Below are 14437 nucleotides of genomic sequence, written 5' to 3' on the forward strand. Positions count from 1 at the left end.
GCTTCTATATTTCTCTAATATTTTGAATGCATAATGCAGCAGTGGTGCGTCTCGTGGGCTTGACTAACAAAACATTATATTACAACAACGTCACTTACATCATCATCACCGCATCTCGTGCGCCACTGGTGACGCTCCCTGATGCACACCTAACATTCAAATGCAAATGTTTATTTTAAATTCGACTAATATTCATTCTTTATTCACAATCTCCTCATCGCAGGCACAGCACTCATTTCAGCATGTGTTCGTCTTCGTGTGTGCTGTCTGCGTCACTCATAGCACGTGCCTATATCATGCACTATAATGTACGAACATTTTTTATATCATTATCGAAGAAGGTGTACCGTCGATAAATATCGATACCGTTTTATCGCCTAGGCCTACCGTGACACCATATTAGTTTGATATATAGCCTACTCTATGGTGCTAAATGATACCATGTTCAAACAGCAACACCAGAGGTTGGTGAAGGAAGATCTTCACAAACTACACAAAATGATGGACCTGTGGCAGTTTTTAACTCATGATGCATGTTTGAAGTGAACCAGACACACATGTAACCAGTGATATGCTGTTGTTAATGAACAACACAGCATTTCTTGTCAAAGGTCAGCTTGAAACAGGTTGCCAACCAAAGGAAAATTACACTGTAAAAATATTTATCAAAGTAAATAAATCAAAGTACTTTAGCATATACATTTGACCCTGCCAGTCAACGCTGCAACAATGCGACCTATATGAAATCAGAATGGACAGCATTAATGTGGGATCAAACAGATTGTGTGGTGCTAATGAAAGCGATTCACGTCGCGTGTGTGTTTCTGTTATTCAGGTGGAACGGGAGAAGGTGACGCTGCTGTCGACCCTGCAGGAGTCTCAGAAGCAGCTGGAGCAGACTCACGGAGCGCTATCTGAGCAGCACGAGAAGGTCAACCGTCTCACCGAGAACCTCAACGCCATCCGCAAACTCCAGGCCAGCAAAGAGCGCCAGTCCGCTCTGGACAACGAGAAGGATCGCGACAGCCACGAGGACAGTGAATACTATGAGGTGGACATCAACGGCCCCGAGATCCTGGAGTGCAAGTACAAGGTATAGAAATATAAGTTTTTTCGTAGATTTTTTTGTGGCATTTTTTATCTGCGGCACAAGACATAATGAAAAAAAATCTTAATCTAAAATGGTGAACCAGTCGATAAATATATTTTCATTCAACACCAAAACAATATCATTAAAAATAGACTATTTAGTTTGCTATGTATTTTGTTCTTATTTTGAGCACAAGGCTGAAAGAAAAGAGCACTTTGAACTTTGATTGGAGAGTTGTTAGCCTAAATTTGCCTTATAAAGTGCACAGTTTATCTCTATCAATATTCTTTTGTTTCTGTTCTGCATTATTGACATTTGTATAAGACACCAGACAAACAGATTTCTGCAGCTCTTAACTCAAATCACAAAACATAAATTCTGTATTTCTCAAAATAAGTCAAATGTCCAGGGAAATGCAAACACTGAACTTTAATTAATAGTAATCCATTAAATAATACAAATTAGTGCTGTCAAACGATTAATCGCATCCAAAATAAAAGTTTTTGTTTACATAATATGTGTGTTTATTGTGTATATTTATTATGCATATTTAAATACACACATACAGCATATATTTTGAAAATATTTGTTTATATTTATATTCATATAATTTATATAATACATAAATATATTTAATATACAAATATAACATATTTTTCTTAAATATGTACATGCATGTGTGTGTATTTATATATAAATAGTAAATATACACAGTACACATACATATATTATGTAAACAAAAACTCTTATTTTGGATGCGATTAATCGTTTGACAGCACTAATATAAACACTTAATGGACTTAATCTCACTGTATTTGCCAGTGCTGATCTTCAGTGATTAAATTCCACCATGAAAATTTCTTTCTTTCTTTCTTTTTGGAAAAAACGGTGGCTTGCGTATCTGTTTCCATGAGTTGTATTCCTTCAGACCAGTGAATATTGGTTTTGTTGATGTTTACTGTTAAAAATCTTAACATCAAACTTGGAATCATTTGCGAGTGCAAATTTATTCTCCTGTGAATTTTACGTCAGCAGTGCTATTAGTATGTGGAAATATGGCCATGTAGAAATGCATTTCAAATCTGTCATTTTAGTTTTTTTAGCTTCCATTTTAATTTAGGATGCTGCCTTAAAAGGTTCCTCCTTTTTTAGACAGTGAAGCATTTCACTAGTTCACAGTTCAACAGTGACGTCCCTATACTATGTGTAGTTCAAATCTATTAACACAGTTATTGACATATTGCTTGGGACTTACTGATATAAAAATTATAATTAAACTTCATTTTAGAGTGCTACTTGCAAAAGTGAACATTTCTTAATATTAAGCTTAAAATGTGTTTTAATGTCACTATTGATGAGGATTGTGTGATCTTTGAATAATAAAGGTCTTTAAATGCAAGATATTTAAAGTGTACCTAAAGTATACCTGCAGTAGTTCCACTTTAGCACAATAAAATATACTTCAGTATATCTTTAGTTGGACTTCAGCACAATTAATGTGCATTAAGTACGAAATTAGTTAATCCCATTTAGCAGACTTTAAGTAATGCAGGGTATTTTTATTAAGTACATAAATATGTAAATGTATTTGTAGTATACTTAGCACAAAATAAATGTATTTCAAATACATTTTAGTGTATTTTTCACTAGGGGTCATGTGCTGATTTGTTTGATGCCACAGGTTGCTGTGTCTGAGGCAAGTCAACTGAAGGAGGAGCTCAAAACGTTAAAGGCAGAACATTCAGCCTGTCAATCTCAGTATAAGGGGGAGCGGGTGCAGCTGGAGAGCCAGGTTGCATCATTAAGCACACAATTCACTTCTCTGGAGTGCAGCAGCAGAGCCGACCGTGAGCAGCTGGCGCGGCTGGAGAAAGAGCTCCGTCAAGCCAGCGAAGTGGCAGGCGAATCCCAGGGCAGCCTTAACATCGCACAAGACGAGCTTGCCACCTTCAGCGAGGAGCTAGCCAACCTCTACCATCACGTATGCATGTGCAACAACGAAACGCCGAACCGCATCATGCTCGACTACTACCGCGAAGGTAAGGCTGGCGTTAATGGCACACAGACCACAGGCTGGGGCAGCCCTGATGGTCGCGGACGCCGCTCTCCCATCCTGCTGACCCGCGGCCTCTTCCCCAGCGACGGAGCTTCGTCTCCGGTCTCCTCCGTCCCGTCCCCGGTGCCTGATCCCCGCAAAGAGCCCATGAACATCTATAACCTGGTGGCTATCATCCGTGACCAGATCAGACACCTGCAGCTAGCGGTGGACCGCACCACCGAGCTCTCGCGCCAGCGCATGGCTTCCCTGGAGCTGGGTCTCGGGGCAGACCGAGACCAGGAGGCCAGCGTGGAGGAGATCCTCAAACTCAAATCACTCCTCAGCACCAAGAGGGAGCAGATAGCCACGCTGAGGACTGTCCTGAAGGCCAACAAACAGGTCAGCGTTTCCCTCTCATCGCTACACTGATACACTGGTGCATTACAGCAGTGGGTCTTAACTAGTGTTTCTTCATCATGACTGACTTTGTATTGATTTAAAATGACACCAGGGACTCCAGAGTCATGTTGTGTGTTTGACTCTTTGAAGAAGCTGTCTGACTTTAGACTACCTGAGTCAAATGTGTTTTTTTTAAGGAACTAAAAGATAAACAGCTGTCAAACACAGCAAATCGTTCCTGTTGTTTCTAACATTTAAGGACAACCTTCTGCTGTTTTGTTTATGTATTATATAACATTCCTCAGTCCCTCCAGTTTTTTGCGATTCCAAAAAAATTCTACTGTTGCTATCTCAGCGGAAGCAAATTTGTCTAAACATGTCTGTGATTATTGTTTTAGCATATGGATGGGTGATATCACAAGTGTCAAATCGACAGAGATTTTGTTTTTATATGAGGTACAACTTTCAGTGGACAGTACTATTTAAAGTTATTAACACATTAGAGTGATTAATAAACATGTATGAATAAAAAATATAAAAACATCACATAGTTGACAGTAATATAAAGAGTTATTAAAAGCGGATTTGTGTTACTTTTGAGCGCTTTTTGCCTTGCAAAACGCTCACCAAATCGTCTGTCTTGTCGAGTATTAAAGAGGTCATATGATGTTGCTAAAAAGAACATTATGTTATGTATTTGGTGTAATGAAATGTTTATGCAGTGTAAGGTTCAAAAAAACACATTATTTTCCACATACTGTACATTATTGTTTCTCCTCTCATTTAACATGATACAATATGGTGAGTGTGTTATCAAAATATGTATCGTGCAAATTTTTGGAAATTACCACAGCAAAATCAGTCATTTTGATCGCAAAAATTACAGAAAAAAAAACCGCGAAATCCTGGAGGGACTGATTTCTCAACTGCTTGATTGCTTGTATTGTCACAAAATGTAAACTATATATTATCGTCCAGCTCTAATCTGCTAAATGCGACTGTCAGTGTTGGGGAAAGTTACTTTTAAAAATAATGCATTACAATTAGGGGTGGAACAATAAATCGATTCATGGATCAATTCTGCGTTTTTCCGAATGCATCACAATTCTCTCTTAAATTGATTCTGAGCTTAGTTTTTAACAGCAGAGGTGAATCGCAGTGCATTCGGTAAATTGCAGAATCGATCCACAAATTGATTTATCGTTCCACCCCTAATCACAATATTACTTTACTTAGTTATTTTTTTATGGAAAGTAATGCATTACATTAATTTTGCATTACTTCCAGCATTACTTGCTGTTTTTTAATAAAAAAAACAAAAAACAAAAGTTATATTTTTGGCAACTGTAAAGGCCCTTTCACAGCAAAAGTGAAGTTATTAAACCTCCGGAAGTGCCTCTGCCTAAATATCACTCCCGATTTCTCTCAACTGTCAGTGAAGTACGCGTTACTTATTTGAAAATTAACTCAGATGTTTTGTTGTAAATTTAAACGTAATGTTACTTTACTAGTTAATTAAAAAGTAATCTGATTACGTAACTAGTATTACTTATAATGCGTTACCCCCAACACTGGCAACTTCTATTATTTACATTAACAAGCTGCCAATTGCCTGTGTGTTTGTTGTTGTTGTTTTCCAGACCGCTGAGGTGGCGCTGGCCAACCTGAAGAGCAAATATGAGAACGAAAAGGCCATGGTGACTGAAACCATGATGAAGCTTCGCAACGAGCTCAAAGCCCTAAAAGAGGACGCAGCCACTTTCTCCTCGCTCAGGGCCATGTTTGCCACACGGTATGAGATGCACACTCCTACAGATCTATGAAAACACACATTAGCAACAGTTTATTTGGTCTTATGACACTCTCCTGTATTTCCTTCTCTGTTCTCATACAGAAGTTTAGAGCACAGTTTGATAGATGGAGCACCTGGACCTGATTTTTGTCTGTTGCCTATAAAATGAAAAATATAAGGACAGAAACTAATAACAATCATGTTTTCATTGTAGTGCAGTTACCAATAACATTTCATATTTTGTCTTCAACAGTAAAGCACTGAGTTGCGGCGCAGATATAAATTGACATTAACATCATCTCTCCTTTCTTACATTCAGAGAGTATTAGTGCAGAACAGATTATACACCGAAGAAAAGAAAAACTAAAATCTTGGTCTTTAATTCACACAAATCTAGGCCCTACAGCTTTTATTTTTACTTTGTATTTGCCCTTGTGAATACCAGTGTTTGCCTGTAGTATCCAGACTTTTAACAGTTTGTAGATCATAGACATGTCTTACTACTTTAGATATAATTGTTATTATTCAGATTGTTTAGCTTCCAAAAAACATGAGTTTTTATGTAATGTGGACTGAGAAACTATAAAGCGGCTTGAGTCCATTTTAAAGTCCACAAATAAGTCAATGCAAAGACCTGCACTGTTGAGATGGTTTGTAGCAAGTAAATGTGCGAAAAGCAAACTGTGGCTGTCTGTTTTCCATGTAGGTCATAGGGACCCTTCCTGTCTAAGTTGGTAGTTTTTGACCAGATTAAGATAAAAAGGTTTGTCTTGTGAGAACAGACTCCTAGTGATTGGGACCAGTAAATCCAGTCTCAGCTGCAGGTATGGGTCAGAGTAAATCTACAGTTAAGTCTTTCCAGACAGACTGTAAGCTGTGACAGCATATGGTGCCCAATCAGACTCTCCTGACACGTGAACACCATCAATGACTTCTCTGTGCTTAACGTGTTTCAGGGAGGAACGGCATACATGTGTGAAATTGTTTCTCTCATCCTCCCTCAAACAGGGCTCGAAATTATTTTTTTTTTACTTGGTAGCACTGGTGCTCCCAACTTTAAAAAGTTTGGAGCACCAGCAAAAATTTAGGAGCACCCACCAAAAATTTATGAGCACCACAACTACTAATTATATATTAATATATTTCATCTTTACATTCTTAACTTTAATGCAGATTTTAGGTTGGTTAATGTGCCCCTATTATGGATTTTTGAAAATTACCTTTGATGCAGTGTGTAACACAGCTCTAAGTGAATGAAAACATCCTGCAAAGTTTTAAATCTGAAAGTTCACCGTGTATAAAGTTATTGTCTCTCAAAAGAAAGAGTCGACTGAATTATTGAAACGAGTCATTTTTAAAACGAATCCCAAGCCGTTTCATGTTGACGTCAACATGAAACATTAGCATATTACCCGTCCACTTGTTGGTCTTTTCGCATTGGTCTAAATGAAAATGCAAATTCATTCTTTGCCACTAGGTGCCGCTTTTGGAGCGGTATAAATAGCGGTTTCCCCGGTAACGCTGTACACAAAGCAGCACTGCGCTCACAAACGCTGCTTTATCAGGCGTTACAGGCATGATGACATGAAAATGAGACCAATCGGACAAATCACCGCAGATTAGCATCATTCAAAGGAGGGGTTTGGAAAAATGAATCATTGAGCGAATCTTTTGGGAGTCGTTGAGCAAGTAAGGTAAAAATAAATACATATTATAAGACAACGAAAGTATTTTTTGACCTTGCATGCATGTCAACCTGTTGTTGGGGACTCCCAAAACCAAAATATGAACCTTTCATCGCCAATAATAGGGGCACTTTAGTATTAGCTGTCAATCACCCAGTCACGCTGTCAGGTGACAGGGAGCTAACTACCGCGGGAGATGCAAAGGGCTGAAGAAGAGAGAAAATGAAAAGAAACACTGACAGATTCCTGAGTTTGGTTAAACACACAGAGAGAGAGCTCCTATTTGGCGAGGGTTAGGATGGTGTATGCGGTGTTAAATTTTACATTCAGCTCTGCCAATTGCACGGAACGGCTGGCAGCTAGGGGGTGTGCGATATTGACAAAAAATTATATCTCCATATTTTCTGGCGCGGAACGGCTGGCAGCTAGGGCTGTGCGATATTGACAAAAAATTATATCTCGATATATTGTAGGATTTAATCGATAACGATAATTAGACAATATTTTGCTGAGTGTGTTCTTGTGTTATTGTGCAGGTAGTCTTAAGGACTATACCGTGGACAGCTGACTTTGATATTCTTCATATTCTGTGTGGTGGTCAGTTCACAGCAGTGATAGAAATTAATCTTTTCCAATAAGTTTAAATTGATTTTTACCTTTTATGGTCATTTTTACAATTAAGCCATTTTTTTCTAAAAGTGTGCATCATCATTTGAGTCAAATTCTTACATTTAATCAGTCAATTAGAATAATAAGACATTTGGGCTTTTATCAAGCAAATGAAATCAGTATCAACAAAATTCATCTTTGCAATGCAGAGGAAACACAGAAGCTGCGTCTGAATTGGCATTTAGATGCATTTACACACTGCTTAATGCAGGACATGAATGCATTTAACCTGCAGTTACACATGTATATATAATGTTTTAATACTGTAAACATAAAACATTGAATACTGATGGTTAATGAAAAGGTGAAAAGGTACCTTATATGTGAAATTAAAACCGCCAGCAGGTGGCAGCAAGTCACTGTTAATAAGTGAGTCATTGCGTCTGAACCGAATCATTTAAACGGTTGATTCATTCAGGAACAAATTTAAACAGTTGATTCATTCAGGAACAAAACACCGTCATGTTGCTCAGAGACGCAGAACAGTGCTGTGGCTTTGTTTGGAATTATTTCTGTTGTCGAAATATGAGTGAAATATGGTGTCTAAAACTCAAGTCTTAATATTAACTTCTTGTTTATTGAACTGTTGTATAAAATCAATATCACATTTGTAATCATGCTGATTTTTGGAGGAAAAAACGGCACTCTTCGTGTGATATTAACTATATGAAATGATTTAAAGCCCCCATATCTTGAATTTTGTGATGCTTTTTAATAGACTGAATCATGCAGTGAAAAAAACACTCTAAGGCCATGTCCACACGTACACGGCTATTTTTTTATAAAGTTTTAAATTATAAAGTTTTTCCTCCTTCCGTTTTAAAAAAAATCTCTGTCCACATGAAAACGCAAACGCATGCTATGAAGCACTGTCAAGAGCATGCCAAACCAACAGGTGGCGATATAATCTCAACCGTAAAGCCATGTTGGCCAATCAGAAGCCTGAAAAAGTCTCCAGTAGGCAGAGATAACAGCGCAGACTCCGACGTCACAAGCCAAAAACTCCGGTTTCGCTGTCTACACGATACACGAAGAGTTTTTGAAAATCTTCACCCTGGCAGGCGTTTTCAAAAATGTTTGGTTTCAGTGAACTGGTGCTGCATTTGCGTGTGGACAAACGGCCAAACCACGTAGAAAAAGCTGCGGTTTAAAAAATAACCGCGTTCGTGTGGACAGCAGTGGCGGCTCGTGGGTTTTAAAATAGAGGAGGCACACTTAATTGTATTGGTCTGGGATCCCTGCCGATTATTATTATTATTATTATTATTTGCTTAACCACTTTAAAATGGCTTTTTGGTTGCTTTTAGTCAGAAAACATAAAGAAAACGAAACGCACAGCCTACAGCAAGATAATATAATTTCACTTACCTGGCCTATCACTTGAAGCAAACATCCATCCCTTCTTAAAAGTCTGTGCTAAAAGAGACCTGCCTGTTGTGCCATTTAATTAAACCGACTGCTGTAACCTATATCCAGCTTAGGCGTGTTCTCCCTTTATTTTAAATTTGTATATATATATACTGTTTGAATGACAGCTTGGTAAATCTGTTGGCGATCAAATATTCAATATCGCTACTCATCATAAGTACTTGGTACATTATCAGCGCAGTGGGAGACGTTCAAACTAATATCACGTAATTTACGTCTCTTTGATGATTGGTTGATATCAGAAGGGAGGCTAGCCTCCCATGCGAGGGTTCTTTTCCCAACACTCCTCAGCGCTGAAAGTGAACACTCGATGCTGATTGGCTAATTTTTTTTACCAACGGAGGCACGAGAGCTCAGCTCTCCCCCGGCCTCCCCCTCCCCTCCTCTATCACCTAGCGGTTGTAATTACATCAGCAGATTCGGCACATTCGCGATAGAAAAGCGGCGCTTTCCAAATTCAGTAACATGTTATGGTATTACAGCTGTGAAATTACAAACAAAAAAATACACATTCTGAGACATGAACTGAAATGAATTGTGAATGTTATTAACATTAAATCGTCTTCCTCCCATTTTCACCTCAACATTTTGGGGAAGCTGTGCCTCCCCCGACGAGCCGCCACTGGTGGACAGGGCCTAAATGCACATGCACACTAGTCTAACCTACTAGACTTCATCACGTCATGTATGCGTGCACTCTCTGTAGCGGTTTTGTTTGGTTTTTGCAATATACTCGATAATGTCAAATCGCACATGGTTAAAACAACTACTACGATGTTATCGCAGACCCCTATGTGAGCATCCTGAAGACCTTAACGATTGAACCTGATGATCCTGAACATTTTGCCACACACTTGTCCCTGCATTTCTTGTGTTTGGCACTCTCTCCGTGTTTAACCAAGCTCTACGAGCTTAAAATGTGTAGATTTGGTGGCGAATGCTGTTAGTGTTACCTTTAAAGTGGCTTTAAAGTGAATGCAGTGCATAGAGCACAGTGCATTTTCATAGCGGAGCCACTCAAAGTCTTTCAACCATTCTCTCCGAAGACTGTGCGCCTTCTTTTCGGCTGGTGGATCAACATTCACCACATGATCGCTATCACCAGCACCATTATTTGTAACTTTAGGTGGTTTACAAAAGAAATCTGTCAGTGTTCTTTTCATTTTCTGTCTTCTTCAGCCCTTTGCATTAGCTCCCTGTCACCTGACAGCGGAAAGCAGTGACTGAGTGATTGACAGCTAATATTAACCAATCTAAAATCTGCATTAAAGTTAAGAATGTAAAGATGATGTTATGTAACCTTTGATAGAACGGCAGACCGGGCACCGTATCAGCACGCAGAAGGCACATAACTGTGAATGTTTTTAGAGAAATGAAAACAGGTCGCACTACAACAATCATATGCACTCGCACAAATGCTCCCAAATATATTTTGAGGTCACACGGATTAAATTATGGGAGCATATGTGACCAAAATGGTCGCAATTTCGAGCCTTGCTCAAATGTGATATACGGAACATTGTCAAGCTCTCTCTCTTTCTCTCGCTCCCTCTATTTATATATAGATTTAATATGTTCTGTATATCACTTTTCCTTGTGATATACTTGATATAGATGTGATATAGAATTGCTGTAAAAATTTGCTTAATTGTCACTGTACAAAAAATCTTAATGGTCCTAAAAATAGGCTTCTTTTCTTGTTATTATTATTGTTTCTTTTTCTTCTGTTCCCACCAAGACTTCAGCGAGAGTTCACATTCATACATGCTGTTAATGAACAAAACGATGAGACTGTTCTTTCACTAACCCTGGTTTTAGCACACATTATTCAGTGGGAATATCTCATCAGCAGCTGTGTTCTGCGGCCCCTTCCACAGGCTCTCAGCTGCTCTGGGGCTCCAGGTTTTGTATTGGCCTGATCCGTGGGGTATTAATATGCTAATAAGGGCAGATTGTCAGACGGGGGGCTGAATTCTCTTCCCACAGTCTCAAACATCTCTAAAATCACAACTCAAGCTATTCAGTCATATTGCAGCCCAAAATCACAAGAAGTTAAAACAAATATATGTGTGTGTTTTGCATAACATGATGCCTATCTTGGGACTATTGAGATTGTGAGAGCTGCTGCACTTATTGAGTGTGTCTGTCTGGGTGATTTCAAAACATTTTCACCTTTTTTGTTTTGTTTGGTTCATAGTTGATTTGGTTTTTCTATTTTTTCTCTTTCGCACTCTCGTTGTCTCTTTGTTTTGTTTCTCTATCTTCTCCGAGGTGTTCTTTCCTGCATTGCTGAAAAGCGGCTGAGGTGAATGTGTGTCAAGATGTATTTCACAATAACAGCCTCACGCCTCCTTTATCCCGCGGCTCCTCGCTCTCACGCACACTCATACAGCCGCAGATGGGTTCTCGTGTGACCCCTGGCCTCTTTTCCCGGGAAAATCCTGACCCCGCGTTTAGAGGCGATTGTTCCCAGGGGCCGATCTCTTAATGAAGCTGCACTGATTTCTATTGTGAGGTGCTGTGTCTTTATGTCTCAGACGCACACACTTTAGTGGGCTCGCTGTAGTTTGCCAGACTGAGGCTTGTTCAATGTTCATGCCTGTGAGAAACTGAGAAATGCTACACTAACAAGATGATCTACCAATGATGGGTAACCATTAAGTAAATGAGAGACTCTGATTTGCAGCAACTGTTTGATAACATCCATCAGATTTCAGTAATGAAAATTATTGCTATTAATTAATCACAAAAACACTATCCTTCCACCAAGTAACATAGTTTATTAATCATACACTTGACTTGACAAAACTAGATCATTCACATTATAATTCAGTTTAATTGGATTTTAGAGCCGGAACTATCCAGAAAGTACTATTCTGCATCTGACCTTTCAGATTCTCACAGCTGCTCTTCTGAGAAGGACTGATGAAGCACACCCTTGAGAAAATCACAGGTTTTATGCTTTATGATGACTGTAGGGTGGTAGTTGTGTGCTTTGTAGTGATTGTGGTGTATTGGGTGGTGTTTAGCATGTGCTGACACGCACTGAGCTTTAAGGTGTAGAGACGTAAGTGCAGTTTAGGGAAGATGTGGCTCCATAATCGTTCTGTCTGTTCCATCATGTGTGAATGGTTTAATATCCTGACCATTCAACCCTTTATTAACATTAAGAAGTAGGTGGAGTCACATGGAATGTTCCCTCTATTTTAAATGGCCAATTGAATTAAAAGGATAGTACACCCAAAAATGACAATTCTTGTCATTTATTCATGCCATCGCAGATGTATCTGACTTTCTTTCTTCTGTGGAAGACAAACAGAGGTTTTTAGAAAAATAGTCCATCTCTGTAAGTCCATATAATGCAAGTTTACGGGACCCTCAAATTTCACACTTCAAAAACCACAAACAGTGAATATGACGGTGATCCATACAACCCTAGTTGATGAATCTATGTCTTCTGAAGCAAAACAAACTGTGTATTTAAAAAAAAAAAAAAAAAAAATTTAAACTGTCACTTTTGTGCAATCACAGATTTTCTTTAAAGATCGGATGGCATTCAGTATAAAAAAACATAAATAGAAAGTCTGGTCAAATCTGTACAGTGCTTGTGGTCGATGATTTTTGAATAGTAGTCACAACCGTGTGTACATCAGTCAAACATCCAGTTAAACTTCAGTGTCAGAACCATCTGCTTTATAAACCTCATGTATAAAAAGCTCAATTTGACCAGGTGCGTTATCTATAATATATTTGTCTTTGTACTAGAGTGTTAAGAAAGATCTTGCGGTGTTGGCTTTTTCTATAGACAGTTTCATCAAAATTTCAAAAGCCAGTGCCCTTTTATAGGTCTTGTTGACACCTGGTATTAAAATGCATTTTGTTAAACTGGATCACAAGTCGAAGATTCTTTGAGGGGAGGGTCTATAGGCGGGTGTATGTATGGGCCTTTTCTGATCTTTGAGTCTAATATTGTGAAAATCCTCAGTGAAATTACAAGTCACCTTTATTTATATAGCACTTTATACTAGTGTTGTCACGGTACCAAAATTTCAGTATTCGGTACCAATACCAGTGAAAATCCACGGTTCTCAGTACCAGTTTCAGTACCAAAGCAAAACACAAAAACATGCGAATTAAAAAATTTGACTATACTTTCATTTAATCCAAACTGTGTACATATTTAATTTTAAAGGGCTTTTAAAACCTTCTAGAGTTATTCAGCCAAGAATAACAACTAAGTTAGCTTAATAAAAAATAAAAAAAGCCCAGAACTGCTTTTCTGACTGATATGACACAAACAATGTTAACCATTTATACATTCTCTAACACGCATATTTTAGATTCACAATTCAATTAAAAGCCTCTGGTGTGTAAAAATAGTAAATATGATCATGTCCTCCTGTTTTTTTACCCTAATAAAAGTTATAGGAGCATTAAATAGTTAATAAAGAAACTTCATTCTAATGCTCATTATATTAGCGTTAGCCGCAAATTCATTCTCTGCCAGCAGGAGGCGCTTGTAGAGCAGGAGAAACTGAGGTTCCCCGTTAACGACTGTAATCAAATAAGCGCTGCGCTCACAAACGCTGTTCAGGCATTACAGGCAAGATGAAATGAAAATGACATCCATAATTTTCTGAAGACAGTCGGTTTCCTTCAGAAATACAGTGATGTAAAAACACCCGCACCGGGTTTCGACTTTGACATGTGCAGTGGTCATGTTTATTCAACGAAGTCAACGCCTTTTGGAATATCTATTTGTGGCGGTCAGTTTTGATATTGTGGCGGGCCACCACATACTCAGTGCTTTTATGAAGAGAGCACATCTGCGCACCTTTCGGATAGCGCATCAAGAACCGGGTTGACCAGGTACTCGGTACCACCGGTACTTAAAAAAACCTGGAACCGTAACGTTTTCATTTTTTTAGTACCGACTTGGTACCGAAGTACCGGGTCTTTTGACAACAGTACTTTATACAATACAGATTGTGTCAAAGCAGCTTTACAGTGTCAAACAGGAAAATAGTTTGTCAATAATGCAAGTGGATAACAATGAATCATCTATGAATTGACTTTAACTGGAAAAATGACACTATGATGTCATCATCCAGTTCAGCCCTCTTCCAATAGTGTCTGTGCAATCAGTCAAGCATCCCTAACTAAGCAAGCCAAAGGCGACAGTGGCAAAGAACCAAAACTCCATCGGTGACAGAAATGAAAAAAAAAAACCTTGAGAGAAACCAGGCTCAGTCGGGGGGGCCAGTTTGTTTATTAAGCGTGCAGAGCAACCACCCAATAAAGCATTACAATAATCTAACCTTGAGGTCATGAATGCA

At 38.6% G+C, this 14437-nt stretch overlaps 1 protein-coding gene across 1 annotated transcript in view; it reads left to right on the forward strand.

Moving 5' to 3' along the window:
* Positions 1–14437, forward strand: part of LOC107669024 (protein bicaudal D homolog 2-like) — a 42491-nt gene that overhangs the window by 17780 nt on the left and 10274 nt on the right. Inside the window, exons 5-7 of the mRNA XM_016461115.1 lie at positions 836–1093; positions 2772–3527; positions 5168–5319. Of these exons, the coding sequence (XP_016316601.1) occupies positions 836–1093; positions 2772–3527; positions 5168–5319 (1166 nt within the window). The remainder of the gene's footprint in view (positions 1–835; positions 1094–2771; positions 3528–5167; positions 5320–14437) is intronic.

Source organism: Sinocyclocheilus anshuiensis, unplaced genomic scaffold (genome assembly GCF_001515605.1).
Source record: "Sinocyclocheilus anshuiensis isolate Anshui unplaced genomic scaffold, SAMN03320099.WGS_v1.1 scaffold516, whole genome shotgun sequence".
Classification (NCBI taxonomy): domain Eukaryota; kingdom Metazoa; phylum Chordata; class Actinopteri; order Cypriniformes; family Cyprinidae; genus Sinocyclocheilus; species Sinocyclocheilus anshuiensis.